Consider the following 25,810-nt stretch of genomic DNA (forward strand, 5'->3'; position numbering starts at 1 on the left):
TAATTTGTAAGAAAAAATAAAATAAAATAAAATGTGAAAAAGTTCAAGTATGAATACTTTGCAAGGTACTTGCAGTTTACTAATAGTTACTGTTAGAACTCTTCCTAAACAGTAGGTGTCACTACTGAGAAAATAATACAAAAGAGTGACACCAGAAGAACTGCAGAAGTTCAAGCTGTGGTAGGGCATGGTCCAACTGTTGGTAGGTCATAGGTCAGCACCACAGAGAAAGGAATTATATAATAATATTACGCAAAAGTGTCAAGGGAGTGTTGTAAAACATAAAAATATTTGCCACAGTTTGGTAGCACAGCCACCTATGAAAAGATGAAATATTGTAATCCATGAATACTTGAGATTCCTTCTAAAGATTCTTCTAACTCCTTATTTTAATAGTTGGAACACTAAGTATAACTTAACTTGCATTAATACACACAATGGAAGCAGTCTTAGCACTTCCACATGAGCTAACGTGCACAGTCTTCCTCATCTCCCTCCGCTTTTGGTGGTACAGCCAGTCAGTGTCAAGGAAAACAAATAGGACTCCTTGATTGGCTGCTTTACAAGTGGCAGCCAATAGCAGTTTAGGTATTTCAGTTTCCCAAGATGCATTTTCTTTTGAAAACTTTTGGTGTGCTCTAAGAAGAAATCCGCAAATAAGCAGATTTATAGTATAGTATAACCTATATGTAAAACGCATGCGGTTTGCAACATGTAAATAAACTAAAATCCCAGAAACAGAAAGGAAAGAACAGCCTATTGAAAGAAGTAAGAAAAGCAGGTGCACTTGCACTGAAATACTGAGTGTACTCTCAAATGTCTCGTCAATGTGAAACTGCTTTTGGTATTGCTAGTGACGTGTAAGAGCGCCCTTTCATCTTTGTTTTAGCCCGAAATGCCTCAGCAGTATCTGTATTGTGCTGGGAGAGAACATCTGTTCAAATTACCATCTCAAACTATCAACCCCTCCACCCCCGAAAGCTGAGAAAGCTACCGGTCAGTGAAAGGCAGAGAGGAGCAGCTCAACTGGAACACAACCCTGTCTGAACAGCAGAGAGGCGCAGATACAAGGATCTACAGTCGGGGTTTTCCTCCGTAACACTCTCCCCTGCTTGTTGGGTAGTCTCATCGGATGAATCTGGGTTTTATAAAAGAAGAAAACCATTGTTGGAAGGCCTTAAGAAGTCTTATTTGGAGTTTCTCGCAGGGCATCTTTGAAAGAGGGAAGTCTGGTCACAAGAGGTTACAACCGTGCTGCAAATCGGATTCATATCGCTGTTGAGCAAAACCTGTCCAAGATACCAAAGACGTGTCACGTCAGTCCAAGATCTGTTGTCTGGAAGTCAATCACACAAGACATGCGGTTCTGTAAATTAAGATGCAAATTCTACACAATCGTCTATTTGGCTTTTCTTTACTAGCTGATCGACATCTTTCACGACCTCTGTCGTTGATTTCAACAACTAGCCGCAGTGAAAGCTGTACACCCCATATACCGAGTAACCTCATGCGAGGACAATCTCATCTAATGCAAAACCTGCACTGCGATTGTCGAGCTCTGGTAATTATTGATAATCAAAACTAACTTACCAATAGATTTTCAGCAAGATATATGCACTTGTTTTAAGTCAATGATTCCATTATATTGATAAAAAAAAATTACTACTACTACTGGTATATGGGGAAAATGTCTTGTTGTAAGTAAAATAATCTGCCAGTGAAATTAGAACCTTTTTTTATCAAAACAATATTGAGGAATTATTGGCTTAAGTTACCATATCTTGATGAAAAGTTACTAATAAGTAAGTTGTCTTATTTCAAGTATACTGAGATATTAACAAAAAAAAATACTAGGTAAGATTTTGTCTTTTTCAGTGTAACTCTTCCTCTAAATGCCTCGATATGAATGAAAAAAACAGTTTTAGAGTGGCCCAGTCAAAGTCCAGATATAGTTGACGTGTCTTGATTGTGGCCGCTTCAAAACATTTTTACAAGGAACTGTGTGCCAAAACTTCTGAACGGTGACGTAAAATATTCATTACCAGTGATAGCTAACACTTGGTGCAAGTAGCCGCCACCAAATGTGAGACAACCAGTTATTTGGTTTAGGTTGAAGCTACTTTTCACATAATACCAAGCTGATTTGTACACCTTTTTCCCCACATTAGTATATAAAATCATTATTTGAAACCTGTTTTTTGTAAAAACTAAACATTTAAGCGCGATTAAAAAGGAACTCTTCACCGCTGACTTCCATCACAAACCCGTTCACTGGAGTTTGTGGAAACAGACATCTCACATTACAACATGCTGTGAAGGACGTTTTATAAATATAATAACTGTGTACTGTAACTGAAGTGAACACAGTACAGACACACACACACACATGGAGAGAGTGCAGGTGCTGCATCACACGGGGACCTCCAGTTCCCCTTACTCTCTCTCTCCCGCTTCCCCTCTGTGTGCGTCAGAATGCAAATGAACAGCCTCATTCCCCCGCACCCCTCCATGTTCCGAATCCAGCCTCCAATTTGTTCCACTTCCCCATACCTCATTGTTCAAAATGACACTTTTACATTTTATGGTGAACCAATTATTCTGTCTTACACAGTCCGCTGGCTCTGCGAGCCAACCTGCCCAGATCGGCTGGGTGGGTGGGGGGGGGGCTGGAGGGCTGCTGCTGCTGCTTGGACACAGCAAAAGGGAAGAAGAAGAAGAAAGGGAAAAAAAACTAATGGTACCTCTCTCTGACATATCCGCAGGGATAGATGGAGGTGCAGGATACTGAGAAGTTAGCAAAAGGGGGGGATGATGGAGGAAGGTGGAGAGGTCATAAAGTGAGGCTGAGAGGATGAGAGGATGCTCTCGCTGCGCGGTGTGGAAAAGTGAGCGTAGACAAAGGAGGATTTAATTGAATGATAAAGTGATGGAGGGAGAGGGGGAAAGAGTAGAAAGAAGAGATGAATTACAGCAGGGATAAATAAAGAAGATGAAGAGGAGGCTGCCTCGCCGGTCGCAATTGTATGCCTGAGGACGAACGGGAGGGTGTGTGCGGGACAATAAAAGGGGAGACAAGAGAAAAAAGGGAGAGGGAGGTGTGGAAGAAGCCGGAGGAGATGCGGCAGAGAGCGGTTGGAGGCTGGTGGGGGGTGGGGGGTGGAGGGGTTGATGGAGCGAACATGTGCCAGGAAAAAAAGAATAAAAAGGGGCTTTTTCCCCCTTCTTCTTTACCTGAGATGCGCCTGAGGGCGAGAAAGACAGGACTGTTGTTGCATGAAAGCAGCGTGCAAAAAATAAAAAATAAAAATAAAAAGGATTGGAGGAGAGGATGGAGCGGGTCAGCTCCGACGCCTGCAGCGCGCCGATGCAGAGCGCCAGCGACAGATGGGAGACAGGGAGGTGCATGCACGCTGTAGGTTTTATGTTATAATTGGATATTGGCACGACACGTTTGATTGGTGGTCTTTAATTTTCGGCGATCCACTTAAAATCCTATGCACTCTAATAGAAACGTATATCTGAGTCATTTATCGTGGGTGTTTGATTTCGATTTTTTCACCCCACTACCTGTAATCAATATACCTGGTGTCGTAGTTGGAAACTTTTGCTCCGAAGGAAAACATCTGAAGCACATTTACATGTGAAAGTAGAGGAGAAAACTCATTCAAATTTTTCAGTTAACTTTTTTCCTCCAGAATTTGTTGTTTTTTTATTTATGAAAGAGTCAAAGGACTCATTCATTACCTAAAGTATTACAAGAGTGTCTGAGTCATAAATATTTTCTACATTTTTGCAACATTTAAGCAGGAAATTGCACTTTGTAATTCATATTTTAGGTTAACTTAATAAAAGAAATGCCTCCATGATAAAAAAAAAGTTAAATAAATAGGGTTCATATATTGGCAAATTAGTTCACACCAGCTACTAATTAATATGCATGTTTGGTGTATTTGATTCGGTAGGAGGTTTTACTGTTTTATCAGGTACAGCTGTTTGATTTTCTACTTCTTATTAGAAATAAATAGTTTATTTTCATCAAATTCATGTAAAACTATGGGATAATATAACAGTGGTACTATATCAGAGACCAGCCAAAGGTCAAGGTAATCCATCACCTTGACTAAGCCATAGTATGTTAGAGGTAGAAACAAATATGAGCATTATTATGAAGTGGGATAAAAAAGATATATGGTTTTTATTTGTTCTTACAAATAAAAATACAAAAAAATGCCCAAAAATGCCTTTAGAAGTCTCCCTAGTTTGTAAATAGAGTCCACCTGTGGGTGACTTGATCTCTCCATAATACAGCTGTTCTGTGAAAGCATGGTGTTGTTAGAATTATGTTGTGGTTTTAAAAAAAAAAAAATAATAATAATAAAATACAGGATATTCCACAGAGAAAACCTAACCTAACACCAAAACATACAGCAAGATTTACAACTGAATCGTTTAAATCAAATCATATGGAAGTGTCAGAGTGGCCCAGTCAAAGTCCAAAACTAAATCCACATCAAAATCAGTGATAGGCTGGGAAATGCACATTCACAATCTGACAATCCAGTCAGATTGAGTTATTTCACACAGAACGATGGTCAAAACTTGTAGTTTTTTTCAGTTTTAGCCAATAACATATTTTGCTGGATGATGTATTGTCCCAAAGATTATTGCGATAAACAATGATATTGTTGTTGTGAGACCGTTTTCAACTAGTATACTGATAAGATTTCAAGCACACACTCTCACAGATCAATAAACGTTCATTTCCAAAGAACATTTAACACTGGAACTTGAGGACATTTTTTAAACATTCAAAATAATTAAACAAAGCAATAAATAAAAAGGATAATTAAGTTTTAAACAAAATAAATTGTCTTTCAAAACAGATTCATCATGAGGTTCAAACGGGAAAAACATGCAAAACTGCCAGTTAGGACTTCAGCAAAAAAACAAATGTTTGCAGCATTTCTCAAAATGACGGCTTTTCATTAATATTAAAGGGCAGCTTTTATTAAAAGATTAAGCGAACAACACAAACAAGAATGCAAATGAAAACTGTGACTCAGTTTAATTTATCATTTGATTCGTTGAGTTATTGCCTATTGTGGCTGGCTCAGTCAGACATGCCCCAAAAAGACGAGGAAGGTGGTTCTACTGTTGAAAATCATGCATTATTTTTAACATTATGTGCTACTTTGTGTATTTCTGTCAGCCAAAGACCAGCTGAAATACATTAGGATTTATTGAACTTGGTTCAAAAAGCTGTGAATTCTTGTAAGCAAACCTTGCACCAGGTTAGTGGCACACCTTTCTGGTCTAGTAGGACCCAGGAGAAGTTGAGTTTATGGCGGATCGACAATTGCACAAGTTGTTTACCTACCAAAATAAACCTGGTCATGAAGCAAAACACACTGGCTCAATAGTCAACTGTAAAACAAGTTGTGTGACAGGAAAGAACAATCACGGAGATACAAAACGGAAAAATTCCAATCAAGGCCTCTACAACCTTGATCTAGCTCTAAAGGAGATTAAAGTCACAGAAGATCTCAGCTGTTCTCTGTTGGTTTCTTACCTGTGGTGAAACGTCTGAGGCAGGCTGGGCGGGGAGGTGGAAGGTGTGGCCAAACTGGGCGAATAAGGATGATACGGCGTCTTCTTCAGCGCCTGGATCAGATTGTGCCTGTACTCTGGATCTATGGACCACAGGGAGCCTTTGCCTATGCTCTGAGAGAGGGAAGAGAAGAAGAAACAAGAGAGATATCAGATTGGAAGTTGTATAAAACCTCTTAAAGCACGTTGGATTCTTCACAGCAGGCAGACCGGAGCCACCAGGTGGAGAAGTTAACTTCCCTTATTAGCCAAACCACCTGTTAAGAGAACAAATTCTGCATTCCTGCCAAGTGAAAGACTCTGAGAAAAACAGCGGTGTGTGTTAAGTATTACTGCCCAAACCCATTCCAGATCACATCTGCCATCCAAACACTCACATGTTCCACAAATAGACAACACTCTGAGGGATGCAAACTAATACACCCTCAATGCCAGAGCTGCGTTCTCCCATTGCCAGCCTCTCCTTGAACAAGAAAAAAATACAACAAAGACAAAACACAAAGCTTTTTGAAGAAGATCGGAAAACTTGAACTTTCTCCACTCCAGAGGCGACAACTGTATATTTAGATCAAAGCACCCTCTCCCACCCCCCATCCCTCTCCTAATGAAGCTGTCAGCTCATACTCTAAAGGAAGCCAGCCTATAGATTACAGAGAAAGGCAGCGGTGCAAACACTCTGCCCGTCTGTGGATCTACCAGCCCTCTCTGGGTGGAAGTGGCAAAATCAAACAAGTTTTGCGCGTGGCGGGACGAAGGATGAACACCATGTAAGTCGTTGTGTTCAGATCGCTGTGCGGCACACTGTCAAATGATAGGGGCGCTGGGCAGATGTCGACATGCAAAAGTGGCTGTAGACTTCTGCTGTCTAGAAATATAACAAGTAATCTACAAAGAGGGAAGTGACACATGGGCCAGAAGCATTAAGTCGTGACTGATCTGAAACCCATCATGTATTTTCTATCATCACCAGAGATATATCTGATAATATAAGACTAAATACAGTTGTAAGCCAGTCTAAAAACAGCCAGACTTTTTTAATCAACCCGATTCCACCACAGATGATCCAACCTAATACAGTGCAGGCATTATGCAGAGAAAACAGTCTTTTACCACTTTCTTTTCCATAATCTAAGGAGATTATGCAAAATAATCCACTGTTCAAGGAAAAGTTGCCAAAATAATCCATATTTTGTTCTAAAATCTTTTGTCCTCCTCACCAGCATATGGGCTGCCAAAGGTAGAACTCTCCAGATTTCCGTCCTCAGCGGTTCGTCCTAGTTGGTTCCAGGTGTAGCCAATCTTTTTTTTGTCTGCCTCCCCTGGTGTTTCTTGGACGGCCTCTCTTACGCTTGCCTTGGGGGTTCCTCCTGAAAGTCTGGTTGTGTTGGTTGGCGGTTTGCGTAGAGTCTGTCCTACCCAACTCCATGTTTTCTTTCTGATTTCTGCCGCTACTGAGAGTTTGTAAGTTGTTTCCTGAAGGTTGACGTTACTGATAGTGTATGGCCAGCGAATACTGATAATTCTTCTAAGACACATGTTCAGGAATGTTTGGGGTTTTCTGGTTTGAGAATTTGCTTGTCCTCCAGGTTTCAGCCCAACAGTATCGACTCTACGTCGGAGTTGAACGTTGGTTCTTAACAGTCAGGGTCAGGTCTAGAGCAAGATGAAGGCAACTATTGCTTTGCTGAACATTGCATTGACATCTGCATCTGATCCACCTTGCTGGTCATTGACGCTGCCCTGGTAGGTTCTAATCAATTCTTTGAAGATATTCTTTTGCATTAGTCAATACAAACTGGGTCATTTTCATCTCCACAGGTTGGTCGACAACTTCACACAGCAGCGCTGCAGATAAAAAACTACTCAGATTATTTGTAAACCTCAAGGCTTGTTCGAAGGTATTTTGCCTATGGAGTACAACCATGACGAAACATCCTAATGACTTCGGTTTACTTTTCAGTCTACTGTCATAGACCATGTTTCTTTTTTTTTAAAACTGTCCTGTTTAGCAAAACAGGACAGGAACATTGCATGGTTCGTAGTGTCTTTAAAAGAGAAAAAGACCTAAAGCATCAAAGATCCTCCACCATATTCAACAGTGGTGAATATGGTGGAGGATATGTGGGATGCACATTCATACATCCCGCATGTATGAATATGTGGGAGGTGCTTTCCCACATATTCATACATCATTGCAGACCAAACCTCAACTTTGCCTTTTCTGACCATTAAGTTAAAGTTCCAGCAGGGATTAGCAAACTTCACATGGGTACAGTTGACTGTATTACCGATACAATCAGTGGGTTGCCCATTCGACCCCCAGTCCTTCCATCTCTGTTGTTGCGTCCTTGGGCAACACACTTCACCCGCCTTGCCTGCTGGTGTTGGTCAGAGGGCCCGGTGGTGCCGGTGCATGGCAGCCTTGCCTCATCAGACTTCCCCAGGACTGCTGTGGCTACTATCTAGTGGCTTGTCACCATCAGCTTGTGAATGTGTGAATAACTGAACATAGTGTGAAGTGCTGTGCTCTGGACTTGATTATGGGCTATACAAGTACAGATCATTTACTATTTTACCATCCTTCACTATCCTGCTTACTTTGTACTGTGGCGCAACTAAGATGACTACTTTGCTAGTGGCCAGTGGCTAAGAAGTACTTTTGTCATGTCGTGTATTAATTTTTCTCTACTGGGTTGAGTTACTTTGATGACATGTATTTTTAAATACTCAATGGGTAGTTTCTACTGTGTGAAGACCAGGCAGAGCCTCTACTCATTTCCTTGCTTCCCCCCTGTGTAGCAGAATCAACAACCCATGATCCGGCCAACTTCAGCCCTGCAACGTTGAGAAAATTTAAGAAGCTAATAGAGCATATGCTGATTTGTGTCTGCAACCACCCTGTCTGGGTCTTTGCATTGTTATGTCAGCTGTGTTGAATGCAGTCCATATGTGTCAAGCCTTGCTCTGTGCGTGTATGCGTGGGTTAACGAATGTGTGTGTGCGTGTGCATAGTGAGTTCCCTGAGGAGTGTGATATTACCCAGCATGGTCTGCTCCTAGGAGTGCTTCTATGACTGCCAGCAACGCCTTCTCCTGTAGAGCATGATATTGCACACACATACACAAACTCCCACAGAGGTGACCCCCACTGGGCCAAAATCCACCAACCCCCCCCCACCCCATAACACTGCCACGCTGCCAGTGTTTGTGTAGATGTATCTATATGTGTGAGTGGTGTCTGCCTGGGCTGCCGACCGATTAAATCAATGCTCTCTCCTGAATGTCTGTCTGCTGGGGGGCCTTCGCCTCTCCCAACCAGCCAGCCAATCCCGCTCCTCCAACCGCGGACCCCCCTCCTTCTCGGCCGCCAGGCCAATCACACGGTGCATCTCACAGGAAGGGTCCGTAACCTGGGTTATAGCAGTCGCCTTGGCAACAGGCATCATTATAGAAGCAAGCAAAGGTAAAATGGAGTTTGCATTTTCAAACAATGTCATAAAGTTGAGATACGGGCAGACCGTGTGATGTCAGGAATCGGTTTCTGAGGACTTCGGGCTTAATAAGAACAACTGCCCATCTCCTCTCTTCCGTCCTCTGTCGCGATGAGCACATTCTTTTTTTCTTTTTGTCCTCATTTGTGTTCCACATCCAACGTGTTCCTGAAAATAGTCACATAACCGTAGCGCCACACAGCGAACGAGCAGGATTACACAACAAATAATCCCCTCACTTTGAAAGGTTCACCCCTTACTTTTGAGACGTACCCGATAAAGTACAAAACTAAATCTGACAAGGCAGCGCATTAGACTTTATAGACAACTTTAAAAAAAAAAGAAGAAGAAGAACGGGCTGAGAATTCATTTAGAGAGCAGCAGTCCTTTTATGTCCTGGAACATACAGGTGATGAAGAAAACAGGCATGTCTGGGACACATTATGATAGGATTTCGAAGGCAGAGGGGGGGGCTGGGGAAGAGGAGAGAGGCGGGGGGTGAAAAAGTCAGATAGAGGAATGATTGTGAGTTGCTAACATCTGTTTCCTGTGTTATATAAGCTGTGGGGGCTGGTCTCCCATGGAAATGGGAGATATTAAAAAGTCCTGCTGCCACTGACCCTGCTGGTAGCAACCACACAGCCCTGCTACTGCATTCCTGAATGCATGATTATCCTGTCGCATGAACATTTACCTGACACAATCTCTCACCACGGCTAAGACTATTCAGATTAGCTCGTCCTTTTGTCATCTGTACCCAATTAGAATTATTCTGGGTTAAAGGGGCAGTTTGACAAATTACTCCTACAGAAAGAAATGAGATGAAAGTGCCGTTGAACTCCTTAGACTACTGAACATTCATTTTATTAGAGCTAAAACATTCATGTTTTTTTTTTATTGAGATTAAACTGACAAACCAACACAGAGGTGTACATCACCTTGAAGTTGAAAGGTGAAGCCTTTTTGTTTCTTTCCCCTTTTGTTCTGATACCCCAAAAAATATTCAAATTGCCTTCACAAGTGATCTTATCATAACAGACGTACAGTTTAGGTTGGAGTATCTGTTTAGAGAACTATTAATTACGCAATCTTCAAATTTGGCCTTTGTTAAGTAAGAAGAAGTCGACATTAGTAGTGTTTCCATCAACGATTCCTGTGCACATTCTGAAGTCATATTTCTTTCTCTACGTTAAATAAAACATGTAACAGTGCTAATACTAGCTGACATTACAGAACAATTACACCTTGCCTGATAGCAACACCTCCCTGAAAACGTCTTTCCATATTTCTGAGATGTGTGGTCCATGCTGGTTTGCAACCTCCACTTCCTGTTTATCACAGCCACAATAATGTCAACATCTGACAAAACTATGTTTTGTAAAGCCTGGTTGATTTGCTGCAAACCAGTAGACGAAAACATGCCTAGTTAGAATTTTCTCTCTCTTTTTTGAGACATCTTAAAAATTTGCTTAAAATTTACATGACAACTGGGCAAAGACATAGCTATTGTTTGGAGTTTTTCCACAACCTGCATAAACCTTATCAAACATGAGGAAAGTGTGCTGTGCTGGTCAAACAAGGGCAAAATAAAATTTTCTGGCTCGTGTAGGGGTGAAATTTGGTTTGCCACATGGGCAGCTTCATACAGATCCACAACATATTTTTTAGGCATTTAATTGAAAAAAAAAACTAAACAAAAACACAATCAGGCATTGTTTTTCCCCTTCAATTAAAATTATGCACTACTTTGTGTTGCTCCACCAGAAGTAAAATGTGGAAAATTTGAAAGGGTGTGCTTACTTTTGCAGAGCAATGAACTGTTTGTCTAATGTGATACTTAGAGGTTGGTTAGCTCTGTAAAGGGCTGCCTTGCTGTTTTACACCTAAGCAAACTTGTTAACCCCTGAGAGTAACACGAGAATCGAATTACGCCATACCTGAGCGGAGCGAGGCGAGCTGCTGATCTTCATGCTTAGCTAAGCTAACCAGCTGCTATATATTCAGTGAACTATGAAAAATGGTAGCAGTCCTCTCTCTGAGCATTTTGTATGGAAAAAACAGAGACAATTCAATGTGTTCTATATTAGCAGCTTTCATCAAGCTAAGCATCTAATGAGCCTAGTCTGCTATAGAGCTGAAATAATGGCAAAAAACAGTAAAAACAGCTAGCTTAGCTAGTTTTAAGCAACACAATGGCTATAAGTGCAAACAATAGTGAAAATTGGTTTACTGTAAATCACTGAAAGACAGTCTATTGTAGCTAAGTAAATAACATATAAATCCTCATGTGAAAATAGTCCCAAATTAAAAGATATGGAAGAAATTAAAAACGAGGGTCGAATCGGGGATTTCTGCACGGCAACATGGAATCCAGAGTAAAACATGGAAGAGATTACATTCATCAACACCTAGACGGGATTTACACGCTTGGGTTTTCACTGCCAATGATCCGAACTTAAAAGGAGCGGCCATTACTGCTTTGCTTACAGGGGGGCTGCAGTAGATGAGTCATTTTGTGGCTCCAGCTGCTAACCCGCAGAACTGATGGTGATAATTGCGGTTGTTATTTTGACTCTTAAAATTTTTCACAGTTTTTCAGAGTTTTAGTTAAATGTTAAATTGAACACTTAAGTAGACTTTTAAGACCACTGAGCTTTCAAATTTAGCCCCATGTGGATATTGCTGAATAATCTTGCCAACCTACAGTTAGCTTGCTTAATCCTTTGAGCAAGTTCAATTCAGTTCAAAAATACTTGCTGTAGATGCTTAAGGAACCACAACGATAGCAAACCGAGAAGATCTCACCTTGGCCTTTTTGTTCTCGACTCATTCTGCAAACTTTCATAAAATGGATCACATTGCATTCTTGATGCCAACCTTCGCAGATTTGACATATGGCAGTCATGTCTTAGTTTGGTGAAAAAAATGCATAAAAAAATTAGAGGTTGGCGACACAAAATTTTAATTTTATCGTGATATTTTGTGGCACTATGTTGTGATAATGCTAAAAGTTATGATTAAATCATTTAGGCGGCACAGCATTCATAGTGCGGCAAACACAAATATTGTTCTTGAAAAGCATTCACATTTGAAACTGGCTTATTCAGAACACCACTGAAAAACTGCACACAGTAAAAGCATTTAATTACATTCTGGAATATTTATTGACGCTCTAGTGGAAGAAAAGGTTGGAGGAGAGGCGGAGCAAAAGCAAAAATAACATTTCCTATAATACTGTCGGTGTTGTTTTTTTTTAGCACCATTTATTGAAATTTATTGGGACAACAATAAATCAAAATCCTTTCCCTGATAAGAAATTTATCACTATAAATTATAGACAATACAACAAATGGCCACCGCTACGAAAAACAAATTTCTCCCACTAAAACAACAGCTACACTTTTACTATACTTTTGTCTCTCCAGCTCTGGATTTACTGCCAGCACCTAATCTCTGTTTGAAATTAGACATAATATGTAAAGCCCAGATTACACACACACAGAGTTAAACTCTAAATGCAAGCATCAGAGTAACTGGCTTTGTTATCCGCACAACATGACTCAATCTATATTATTACAACTGCATACAGGTTTAATAAATGACGTCCCCAGGCAGCGGAAATGCTTTAACAAACCCTGATTAAAATCACTGTGCTACAAGGATCTACCATTACTGTACACATTGTATACACATAAACAAGAGGACTAAAATAAGACAGCAGCTGTAGTGCGGCACAGATCAGAGACATGACTGAGCATTATGGCATATTTTTAATGTTTATTCAGAAAAAAGTGACTTTTTGTAAAGTAGAAGGGTTATGGAAGTGCACTGTAAAAACACAAAATCTTACACAAAGTAGTTTTGGTCCAGTTTTTAGTACAAATATCTTAGTACACTTGAAATAAGATAAAATTAACTTAAAAGTAACTTTTTTTAGCAAAATATAGGAGCTTTTTTAAAGCCAATAATTTATATTGATGAAAAAGTACTATTTCCACTGGCAGGTTATTTCACTTTTAACAAGATATTTTTTCCATGTTGTAATTGAAACAATCAATATTAAGGAATTATTTACTTAAAACAAGCCACCATATTTTTGCTAAAAAGCTACTTGTAAGGTATTTTGTTCTATTTCAAGCCTACTAAGATATTTGCTCTAGAAACTAGACCAAAAATACTGAGTAGGATTTTGTGTTTTTGCAGTGTAAAGTTCTAATGTGACTTGTATGATTAGATTCGTCTCACTATTCATTCTTTATTATTGACATTTTAGGAAAAACCACATAAATGATCTGCTTGTCAAAATCTGCAGATGTTTTTAGGGACTGAAAACTTTTCCAGTGTCAAATCCAGTCTGTCCTCGTTCAGCTCGTACCAACAATAGGCCCATCTGGTGAGACGTAAAGTTTAACTGCTGCTAAGTTTTCTTACATCACAGCCAAAATAGGCGTAGAAAAAAAAAGGATAGCGAACCTGGACTGAATTAAACTCCTAAATACTTGGTAATATGTTGCTTTTTTTATGTGGAACTGAAGCCGCTTACAGATGTTTAAACTGCAGCCTTTGGGTGAGAAGGAGCATATGGCGACAACGAGGTTTTCGACATCCGACGACACAAAATATGTCATAAGGAGCCACCAGGAGTTTTCACATTTCTTTAAGGTTTTTCCTAAATACATAGAGGAGGATGTTTGACTGAGAAGAAAGACTGTCATAAAGATTCAGAATTAGATCTTTACGGTAGGGAATCATTTCCATAAACATTAAACTGAGAAGAAAAAAACCCAAACTGCCTACAGCCAAACTTAGACAGTCTGACTTGCTGAAGGTGGGAGATGATGAGAGCACAGCGCAGACTTTTTTAGTGATCCGATGTCAAAGTGTCGCCAGCAGTCGGAGTCTGGCTGTTTTGCTCTATGTGGCGGTTTTATGATGGGCGGGAAGGTTTCTGTTCTGCAAAATGACCCCAGAACGGTCAAATGATTCATCTGTCTGCAGGCCAACATTGGCTACAAGCAAGCAGTCAGAGCTGCAGCGCATGTCCATGTTAGAGTGCAAGGACAACTCCAGAAACTTTGTGAGGTTACTTTAAAGGGGGTTATATACAAATGCAAATGCTAGCCAAATCTTCAGATTTTTATTTCTTACAAAATTTTAAATCATCAATTTCTCAACTATGCAGTAGTCTGTGTTGGTCTATCACAAAGTCCATCTAAGATACACGGAAATTGGTGGTTTTAACACGACAAAATGTTGATGGGAAAGTTAACTTCTCAATCACTGAACTGAAAAAAAAAAAATGTTTTTAAATGCATTTTTTGTTTACATTTCAGTCCTCTATTTGCCATAAACTTATATTTTTTATGTTTGCCCATTTGTAATTGAAGCTTTGCAATATTTGGACAATTGCTGAATTCTCTTTAATGAATGATTATGTTCAGTGATCTAACTATTATTATTATTTAATTTTCCTTTGGGATAAATAAAGTATTTATGAATTTGAACTAGTTACAGAGCCTATTAAATAAATATTCACTCCCTTGAATGTTTTACCTTTTTTTATTGCTTTTACAAATCAGTCATGATCAACATAATTTGGCTTTTGCGACAAAACAAGTAAAAAAAATAAGTAAAAGAAAAAAACAGAAGCTTTAATGTCAAAACAAAACCAGATTTCTACAAAATAAATACAGTTAAACAAAAATATTTGCCATAAAACAAGCGACTGCATAAATTTCCAAACTTTTTAAAGGTTGGATCCGATCCAATTCAACAGAGGCCCACATTTATATTTGTACATTTATCAAAAAAAAAGCCACATTTTATTTATATTGACTGATTTGTAAAAGCAATAAATGAGTAAAACATACAAAGGGTTGAATACTTCTCATAAACACTCTATAACCAGCGACGACTTTATTTAAAATCTAAGTCAACAGTGACGGTCATCGACAGGAAGTCGTCTTTCATTCAAGCACCAAGGAGCATTTTTAACACCCTTTCTCCACCGACACCTGGGTTTACTACCGGTCTAATTAGGCACTAAATGCTTTCTTATGTTTACTGTGTGGTTAATTAAATTTCTTGCTGTCGGGCAGGTGTGAGAGCACGGATGAGCTCTTTCACTGGAAACAGCAGCTGGCTCTGATAATCTGCAGTTGAAGACATTTTTTTATTTTATTTACAACTGCCTTAATCTGGGTTTTTGTTCAATACGTTTGTGTGTAAAGCTCTAAATCAGGGGTGTCCAAAGTCGGTCCTCGAGGGCCGACTTTGGACACCCCTGCTCTAAATTATAGCAAGTCCAGTTAAATCTAATTTATTCGACAAAGGGGTGGACTGAAGATTCATCCATCTGTCTGTTCTGCATTACAGATGCTATGAAGTACTACTTTAAGATCATTTGGCTATGTTCTTATTCTCGACTGCAACAGCGGAAACCTTCGTCTAAAAAAAAGAATAAAAGAGATTATAAAGATCTTGATGAAACTTAAGTACTCCCTTTTTTATGAAGATGTTGCCCACAGCTTCAAAACGTTTCACATGAGAGGCACTAGAGACGCACTGAGGGGCTATTCAGGACAATCAGCACAATATCTGGCTAAACTGGTCAGTGAACGCACCATACCTAAGCTCTTAAAGGTCGTGCTATTATCAACCTTTAGCGTGGAAGTTGCAAGAGAAAGAGAAAGCCATTCTTAGGACATGGAATCCTGTTGTGGCACTAATGGCAGAAGAGATTAAGAGAGTAAGACTTTTCACGCGTAACAAGTAGGAAGTTGGAAATGCTGGGGAATTCACACACACACACACACACACACACACCACAACGTTTCAGTTACGCTAACGTCTGAGGCTGTGACGAGATCTCAAAGGTGTGAGATCTCACAATAAGGAAACGCAGCAACGTTTTCGTCAAAGTGAAGTCAGTCTCACTGTAACCAACTGACTCTTAAGTTTTAAGTGCTGATCTTGAGGATAAGACAGTGATGTTCGCTGATAGGTGTACTGACAGTTAAGAAGACTGACAGTTCTATTGTTTTTAAAACTGTTTGTGCGAATCAAACGGCAATAAAGTGACAGACTAGACATGAAGCCCTGGAAGAATATCGCCGCTACCCTACCGTTAGCTGCTAATGATGCTAATGACGTTAAATTAAAGTGCGATTTTGTCATGCGATGTCCGCCACCTCTCCGAACTGGAGAATTGTACGCTGACTAAGCACGTTTTTGAAACCCAAATGGCCATTTGTAAAACGTTTACTCTAAGTGCTTGCTAGCTCTCCGAAAGCAGTTGCTACAATGACGTCTCATTCTCGTGGACCGTTATTGTCTCATTGGGGACAAGTTGTACCATTACACCCCTACAGCCTTAGCCACCATCCTAATCACTAACATGTGACAAGCAAGCTTTAAATTGCAATTTAAAAATAAATCTTTGTAAAATCCTGTTTCTTCAGCTGCACACAGTGTGACGTCGCCTCTGCTCCTGCTATGCAAGACTAAGAGGGTAGGAAGGCCGGAAAATAAATGTTTGAATGCATTTAGCTTTCTTATTATAGAGAAATGTGAATTGGTTAAAAGATTGGAAAACAACCAACGACTGGAAACAGGGTCCCAAAATCCAAAGTCATTTTCCACCAAACAAGGGAAAAAGCTGTGGGCACTCTTGCAGGACAACATGTTGCAATCTCTGTGAGAAATAGCAGATGTATGACATTTAGAAAAAAAATAAGAATCTACATGTTTCAGTCTTCTGGTGGGCAAGATGTAATAAAAAAAACAAAACAAAAAAAAACACTTTTACCCAGGCAATTTCACCCTCACCTGAAACGCTGTAACCGTTTAAGCATAAAAACATCAAGGAGCGCCTCTTGTCTGAACGAGGGTGAGGTCAAGTTCGGGGGTGACACACTTAAGTGCGACGCAGAGAGACTTCACAGCGCGTCTCGGATTACAAAACTGCCTTTCTCTCTGCTGAGATTTCATAAGAGGCTTTGAGAGATATATCGCTGACTCCGTCGATGTGTGTTTGGGCATGTGCGCGCGTCGCTCCGTTACCACATTGATCTCCGGCACTGATCCACAAGACTGAGGGCAACAACACTTGCCATTAAGGCATGTCATTCAGCGAGGAGAAGAATCCTGTTTGTAAACAAAGCCATGGCAACAGCGAGACTCGCTCGCTCGCTCTCACGCTCGCAACTTTGAGTTGCCACACAAACACACACACGCACGCACGCACACACACAAACGCATCGCGGCACAGTGCGCTTTATTCCGAACCAGACCCCCATCTTGTCATCTGCCTGGGAATGACCCAGAAATACAGCCACTGGAACAAATAGGCCACTGGCGTATTATTCTCCACCTCTGGAAATTTTAACTTGGTGCCGTTTTCACGAATCCTCTTTCCCCCTCATGAGCGCGATCTCGATTTGTCCCTCGTAACCATAACTTGACCTCCCCCATCCCCTTTGGCGACTCCCTCGCTCTCTTCCAACAGTGAGAAGGAAGTAAAAAAAAAAAAACACACAATGCAGTATAACAGAAACATATCTTACAGCCTGTAATTGCACGCTCGGCTCAAAGGAAATAAACAGGTAGAGGCGAGGAGAGAGAGAGAGGTGTATTCACATGCAGATATTCTCGGCGAAAAGCTTTTGGAAGAAAAAAAAAAAGGGCAGGAGTCTGAGTGAAATTACAGAGATTCTGTAATTGCGGCTTCAGATAAAGCCCGGGCTCTTGGCAGGTAGAGTAAGAGTCTGCAGAGATGTGCCCTCATTTCCACACCGACGCGGCGCTCGCATGCTCAAGCCCCTTTTACGCACTCATGCGTGTTTTTGGGTGGGGGAGAGGGGTTGTGCGTGTGTGTTTGTTTGTTTGCACGTCAGAGTTGCCCCGTGTGTGCAAGAAAAAAGAAAGAAAGAAGAGAAGACAGAGAGAGAGAGGAAGGGTTTGAGGGGTTAATGAGTATGCTGTCTTAAGCAGAGAGCAGTGACAGGAAGACAAGACGAGCCGTCCTTGCCAGAATCACCTCTCCACAAGCTGCTCTGCGCACAAACACGTAAGAGGAGGACATATACTTTCTTTTTTCTCCCTACTCAACACCTCTGAAGCACATACACACACACACACACACACGCACACACGCATATACAAGTCGGTAAAGCCAAATCAGTTTTCCCCGTTGCTACAGCAACAGCATACTTTTATGTCAACTGCAACCTTGTTACTATGGAGATATGTATACAAGAGAAACTCTGGGCCGTCGTAGTCAAGAGCCAGATGACAGCACAGATCGAGGGCGTGTGCGTTGCACAAACACACACTTTTCGCCATCCTTCATCCATTTTGTTTATCCACACACACACACACACACACCCACACACACACACGCCTCCACCCACACACACATATATACACACACAAATGATTCAAATCCCATTCTGGTCAAAGAAGCCAGACAGCAGAAGCAGTCGCCTCTCCTCTGGTGTAATCTCCATCAGCGAGAACATTGATCCTCGTCGTTCGCTGCCCCCCCCCTCCCCACCCCCCCACCCTTTCACTCCCACCAACCCTGCTTAACAACCCCTAGGGCAGGACGGGATCTAAAGGCTGTTGGCATCTGTGTTATTAAATCCTGCGGTATTAATTTAGCACTAATTGAGAGAGGGATTCGCTCCCAGTTTACCCTGAGCACAAAAAAAAAAAAGAAAAAAAATCTGCTCGGGAAAGCCAGTATTAAAGGGCTGCATCAAGACTTAAATCAAAAGCGAAACGCTCTTCCCACCGGGGAGGCACAGAACGTCAGAGTGAAAGAGAACTATGAAAGCGGAGATCATCAACTATTGATAAGGCCGATTCTGGTACAGCTGTAGACAAAATACAGAATGTGTTTGACTTCACGTTGAATGTGTCTGCGAGCGGCTGATAGCCGTCTGGCTGTGAAATGAGGTCTAACCGCACATGATGGAGTGACTATAGGTTAGGGTTGTTTTATGAAAAAAACAACAACAAAAACAAAACAAAAACCAGTGGATGAACTGAAATTCTTAATCGATGACTGTGGCTGTAATTAGAGCGAATATTTGAAAGCATGATGGCTTTCATCAGCAAATTAATTCTTATTTTATTTAATTTTTTCCCTTTTTCCCCTCACAAGATTTTACTTGGTGGATTTTGTTGTTGCCTCTGCTGTCCAGCAGGGGGTGGGTGGACTGGGCAGCAGGAAGGTTAAGATGACCTCCAAGTATTTTTTGTATTTAACTCCAAGATGGAGAGTTTTTCTTTGCTCTTTTTCATGTTGCGTGACGTTACAACCTCAAGTTGCATACAAGTTAGCAGACGAAAACAAAGTAGTGCACAACTGTTAATGCTAAAAGTGTAACTGTTACCCTTTCTTCTTTGATTCTCAACTGGATTTAACTCTGACCTTTGACTAGGCCGTTCTAACATGAATGTGCTTTGATTTAAACCTGAAATCTGCAACCTTTGCGATCCTAAGATCCATATTAGCCTCCAATCCAGCTGAATTAGACTCGTTTAGAGCCGCAAATGTTACATGACTTCTAAAAAAAACGTAATTTTTTTCAGGAATTTTGTCATTTTTAAAGGCTTCCATTTAATTTTATTTTTGAAGATAATAAAGAAAAATTATAAAACCTTTGCAGAAAAAAGAAGGGGTTGCCATCATGTTTCGTAGTGAATAGAACAAGAGTTTAGCATGTAAGACAAAATGACCTTTTTTTTCTTTAAAAAAATAATAAAATCACTAAATCTGGTGTCATCTGACTGCCCCAAGGCCCAAGGCCTTTCCTCTGGGCCTCTCTGTAACATATCTGTGTTGCAGAGCTCCTAGTTTGTGCTTTTTGGAACTGGAGGCAGCTGGTCAGTGTCTCCAGAGGAGCTTCAGATCCAGTTTAAGATCCACCACTTGTTCTCATCATGTGCTCCCTTTCCTTCCCTTTTTTCTCCAGCCAGCCATGATATTGGGCAAATAAATCAGTTTTTAAATTATTATATGCGTTGCTTCCCTTTATTTGTTATGATCCTAGAGCCTGGCCGAAACAAACTGGGGGCTTGTCCGGGATAATCTTTCACCTTCTTTTCAGGTTTTTTTAATGGGTATCAAAGTGATTAAATGCCACATTTCAAATGTTTAATTCTAACACTTTGTGAAAGGTATGTTTGATTTGCCTTCAACTTTCCAATAATCTGCTACTACGTGTTGGTCTAGCATATGAAATCCAAATAAAACACGTTAGAGTTTGATGTGACGTGACAATATATTGAAATGTTTAAGAATTATGAATACTATTCAAAAACAATAATGTTATTATGCCACCGCATAGGACTTTTTAGATCTGCATAGACAGTTTATCAGACAGCTGCATCTGATTCGGAAAGCTGCTGATCGAGTTCTGACTAAAACCAGGAAGAAAAAGCACATCAGCCCAGTTCAAATGTCCTTCCACTGGCTCCCAGTAGCTCTAAGGAAATACTTTTAACATACTTCTACTTATAAATCACTGAATGGCCCAGCAGAATTAAAGATCTGCTGCTGTTGTATCAACGTTCCAAACCTCTCAAGTCTTCTGGTTCTGGTCATCCCCAGAACCAAACGTGGAGAAGCAGCACTCAGCTTCTATGCACCACAAATCCGAAACAAACGTCCAGAAAACGGCAAAACAACCAAAACAAGGCTTAACCCAGGTGCTTAGAGTTGCCTTTGAGTCATAATAATTGGAACATTGATCAATATGCATGTATGTACTGTATATTGCCTTGATGATTTTGATTATGGCGCTTGACAAATCCTGAATATTTATTGTTTGTTTCATAATTATGTTATTGTGGTGTAAAGCATTTTGAACTGTTGCTGAAATGTGCTATAAAAATAAGCTCAACTTTTCTGAAAAAGAGTTTGCATCTCATTCCAGCGTATTCGGGACATTTCTGCTCACTTTCCCAACATATGTACTAATATTGTCTGTCTACTTTTACAAAAAACAATTTCACACAGTTGATGTGAGAAGTCACCTGCAACTTCAAAACCTTCCCATCATTTTAGTTCACTTGATTAAAACCTAATAAACACACCCAAGGTTTTAATCTGGACCTATGTATAAAGGATTGTTGATTTCATTACCTGACTGCGATCTTTGTCCACCTTCTTGAAACACTTGTTGAGCGACAGATTGTGCCGCACCGAGTTCTTCCAGCCCGTTGGAGCGTTCGCAAAGTAAGGGAAGTGCTCCAGAATCCAGCCGTAGATGTCCTTCACCGGCAGCCGCTTGTTGGGCGCGTCCTCGATGGCCATGAAGATCAGGCAGCTGAAGGAGTACGGCGGTTTCCGGTTGGCCCCCGTCGCCAGGTCGTACGCCGAGTGCGCGTCGCCGAGCAGCGCGTCGTCCGGGGACGGCGACGAGGAGGAAGGCGAGCGTGGGTGCTGACTGTCGGGATCCTGCAGAGGGGAGACGCTACGCAGCCCGGAGTGGCTGAAGCTGTTGAGGAGGTCGGTGCTCTCGTGGAGCCAGGAGAGGCTGGTGAGCTCCTCGTCCTCGGCTTTGGAGAAGGAGGCGGACAGGGAGAGCGAGAGGTCGGCCGCCTCGGCCTCGGACGCCGCCGTGGCGGGGTCGCCCTGCCGGTAGGGCGGGCTCATGCCCTGCGAAGCGCTGGCCCCGCTGCTGGGGCTCTGGGCCTTCTTACTGGGGGGCATGGTGGGTCCCATCCAGCCCAGGGCTCACTCCTGCAAAGCAACAAAGGTGGGAGGAAACAGAAAAGAGTAGAAAAAAGGTCAGCTTGTCTGTGTTTTATTAAGCCTTCCCTTTTGCTAAAGGTCAAAAAGGAGGAGATTTTGACTACTTTTGCAATTAGGCAGAATTACATCTGAGGGAAAATCTGCATTATCATCTCCCTCCGAGGCCTTCCGTCTAATTCCGAATGGTGTGGCAAATTTAGTGCTTCAGCGGCTGAGGAAATCTTTCCTTGTACAACCACCCCTCTAATTACCAGTGTAACAGCACAGTATTGACATTACACGGGGTTGCTGTCATAACACGTGAAAACCGTTAAAGGTCTAATGGTTGCAGGGGCCTCAGAAACTGTGCCGGTGATTTAACATCTCTGCAGCATGAGAAAATGTAATTGTCAGGGGTTGGCGCGATAATTGAGAGCAGAAAAGAAACCCTTCTTAAATTCCTGGATTTTACAACATCAGAAACGGCGTCCAAATGATGAGACTTAGTTCCACAGCGGGATATCTGTGACGAGACATGATCGTGATCGGGGGTAATTTACCAAGAAAAGAAACAAATTAAAGTGTGAGTTCAAATCCATCCCTGCTCCAATCAGACCATTATCCTGCCAACATAAGAGCAATGCTGAGCTCGTTACACGCAGGCAGAGCGCGGTAATTGAAGGGGAACGGGCCCGAGCTTCAGACCACAATCAGAAGAAGGCGCGTAACCGGGCCTTTGATTGTCCTCTAGCGCAGACAGCTGTGGGAAGGCGCGCGGCAGCAGCTCCAGCTAAAACCTAATCTGCTCTACCCGTTTGGAGCCTGAGAACAGAGACACACACACACACACACACACGCGCGCGCGCGCTCGCGTCTACGCATAAAGCAACACCCACACAAACATGAATGAAAGCTAAAGCACATACACTGTAAAAGGGAGTTTTGCCTGGCATTCAATTTAAACAATGAAATATTTATGTTATGATCAAGGATATTAGTTTGTAACTGTGAATTTCAACACTGGTTTAATCCAAAATATTGGCTTTCCTTACAGACAAATCCTACCTAAACAGTTTGATCATTTGTTCCTTTTAGCTTAGGCAGACAGCATATTGTGGGTCTGACTTTATTAACTGGAAGCAGAGATCTCAAACCTCAGTCCTGTTCTAGATTAGTGGAGGATAAAAACTGAATACTACTTCTCCGCGTTTAGTTCTGACGATTAATTGAGTAATAAAATGTTTTTTAAAAAGTTAAATATTGGTCAATTCTATCAAAACAGCAGCATTAATATCAGATCTCAGGCTCAAATTTTCTGCAGCAATAATTGCCCACTTTTTAAGTTGACCTGGACAAAAATTATACAAAAATCTGAAATTATGTTATATTTAATAACATAATTGAATAAAGCAGCAGGTTCACGAAGAAAATAATAATGTCTATACTCCTGATTTTCATTTTGGTATTCATATTTAGCCAATTTACTAGACAAACTCTCACTTTTCCCAGCCAGTTATAGCTTTTGTGTCCACGTTTTCTGATTTTGTGAGAAGGGATTTGGCACCTTTGTCACAAACAGAGAAACATATGTCAGCTATGGATGGTATAAAATTGATTTTCCGGTTCGCCCGTAAAGCTACGCTTATGCTATGGATCCGATACAGCAGCCTGCTGTGTTCAGTCTATCTGCTCCATCCATATGTAAACCCCTCCCAGTCCGCTCTGAACCAGCCATTAGTCAGGTGGCTCTGGGAGGAGAAACTCTGTCTTATTCCACGCGTCGCGCTAGTCATTTTAAAAACGTCTGTTGTTGGTCTCCCAAAAAACGATAAAACCTCAGAACAATCAATGAAATCCCACCGACCGAATACCCTTGACCGCATTTGAAAATTGAACGCTATGCTGCCAGCACTTAGCATTTGCAATTCACATTCGGAAGATGAGAGCGTTGCGCAACACAAATAAGAACCCAGCTGGAACACGGTGCCCTGAATAGTAAAACGTAATTTAAACAAAGCTGTTTTGTTATGAATGCTATTCAGTAAAAGTAAGACTTGTGACAGACAGTCTGTGTGTTTGAGAAAGAATTTCAGTTTGAAGCCAACAAGTTAACGTGACATCTTTAAGTCACATTTTCTCATGTCTTTTACGCAGACTGAAGTAAAGTGAAGTGAAGTAAATCGGGACGCAACAATTTCAGACCTTGTGAATTGTCACCATTGTTTCGACAATTTAAAAAATAAACAGCCGAGCGCAGCAATAAATAGCTAACTGTTGACTGTATGCTGTTTTTATGACTTCTTACTCATGTTTTTCTTTATGATGTAAAAGCACTTTGAACTGCCTTGTTGCTGAAATGTGTTGTACAAATAAACTTGACTTATCGATTAATAAATAATCTTCTCATTTGTAAAATAATGTTTGCAGTAGATGCAGAAGAAAATGTTTCACGCAGTGGAGGTTAAGATGTCACTGAGAAACTCCAAAACAGCTGATGTAGACAGATGCAGCTTTCTTAATTAAATACATGTTGGTGTGGTAACAATAGATGTATTTATTTTCCATAGCTGAACCATTTGCATGGGTTCTACATTTGAGCCCTAAGAAGATAAGCACTGACAACTTTTAGTTAAGTTATAGTACTGTGATATTTACCAAACTGCATATTCTAGTAGTAGAAGATGCGTGTAATTATATAAACATCAATGAACTGGGAGCTTGCGGAAAACTCACTCGTGAAGCAACGAGGGGAAAGACAATAGTCCACTCCGATTCTCTGGAACTGCAACCTGTGGTTGTCAGGGATTTGATTTATTTATTAATTTTTTTCAGTAGAAGGACAAACATGATGGGCAAAATTATCAGAATAATGCACAACTAGAGAAGTTGAGTAAATGCATTTAAGCAAGTAGATAAAATGTATTTAACGTACAGAAATGCAGATAGAGACCAACCCTTTATCTGGGTTGAATTCTACCAGTTTGTTTTATCAGTGCATGGATGTACACAGAGGTAGCCGCACACAGCAGCGCCACTAGGACATGAGGATTAAGCCTCGATATGTTCTGGCCCGTCTCTGTATGCTGCGATCGCTCTCTAATCCAAGGTGATCATCGGCCGATCTGTCCCCCCTCACTCTGCGCCGCTGACTGACAGCTGTCACCCACGGCGACCGGCCGCAGCGTGACAACTGTCAGCGCGCCACAGCTCCGGCTGCCACGTCGCCATGGCGACAGAGAAAAACAACTCATCTCCACTCTCGTCTGCCTTTTTTTTTCCTTCCTCCTCCCCTCCTATGTGTCTGCTCCTCTTCCACCTATCTTCCGTTTTTCACACTTTTATCAGCACAGATAGCTGCTTAGCGGTGTTGACAGGCCGTCGTGGAAGGACTGAGCTAAATATAGAGCTGTGATGCACAGCCGCCGCATATAGCCGGGGCCGGCCCGCAGTCACTCACCCCACCGCTCCGCTGCTTCCCCGCCGTCTCCACGGCGAAGGGAAAACGCTTAGCAGGAGTTGGTGCGGCTCTTTGATCTCGCTCGTCTCTCCTTCCTCCTCCCCCCTCCTCTTCGTTTCGCCTCTCCCGCTGTCTGACAAGCGCGCGCGCTCATTCAACAAGCTGTACCTGTCTTGAGGTACGCCGTTGTTGCACCAATATTGACATTGAGCATAATGAATTCAAATTGGGACCCGGTGACAACATGGCACCGGAGCTGAAAATAGTGAGCGGGCAAATCAAAGCGATGGGCGAGGTGGAAGAGGGGGGGCGTTTGGTAGGCTTTTCAAGTTGTGTGTGTGTGAGTGTGTGTGTGAGTGTGTGTGTTGATGCCTGTTTCTGACAGGCTTGTCGGGGTGGTGTGTTTCTGACTGTGTTTGTCTTGAGGAGGAAGAAAGGACATCGCAGTGACATTGTTCCTGGTAGGAGTTCACCGGAATGCAGAGATGCCTCTGATGCTCTCTTTCTCTCCCGT

The 25,810-nt window shown here is 41.5% G+C and overlaps 1 protein-coding gene across 1 annotated transcript in view; it reads right to left on the bottom strand.

The window, feature by feature from the left end:
* The window catches only part of foxn3 (forkhead box N3), a 91,807-nt gene that overhangs the window by 30,650 nt on the left and 35,347 nt on the right, over nt 1-25,810 (bottom strand). The window contains exons 2-3 of the mRNA XM_023347881.1: nt 21,249-21,848; nt 5,570-5,721 (exon numbers count right to left, since the gene is read on the bottom strand). Coding sequence (XP_023203649.1) covers nt 5,570-5,721; nt 21,249-21,830 — 734 coding nt within the window. The 5' untranslated portion in view covers nt 21,831-21,848. The remainder of the gene's footprint in view (nt 1-5,569; nt 5,722-21,248; nt 21,849-25,810) is intronic.

Source organism: Xiphophorus maculatus, chromosome 15 (genome assembly GCF_002775205.1).
Source record: "Xiphophorus maculatus strain JP 163 A chromosome 15, X_maculatus-5.0-male, whole genome shotgun sequence".
NCBI classification, from domain to species: domain Eukaryota; kingdom Metazoa; phylum Chordata; class Actinopteri; order Cyprinodontiformes; family Poeciliidae; genus Xiphophorus; species Xiphophorus maculatus.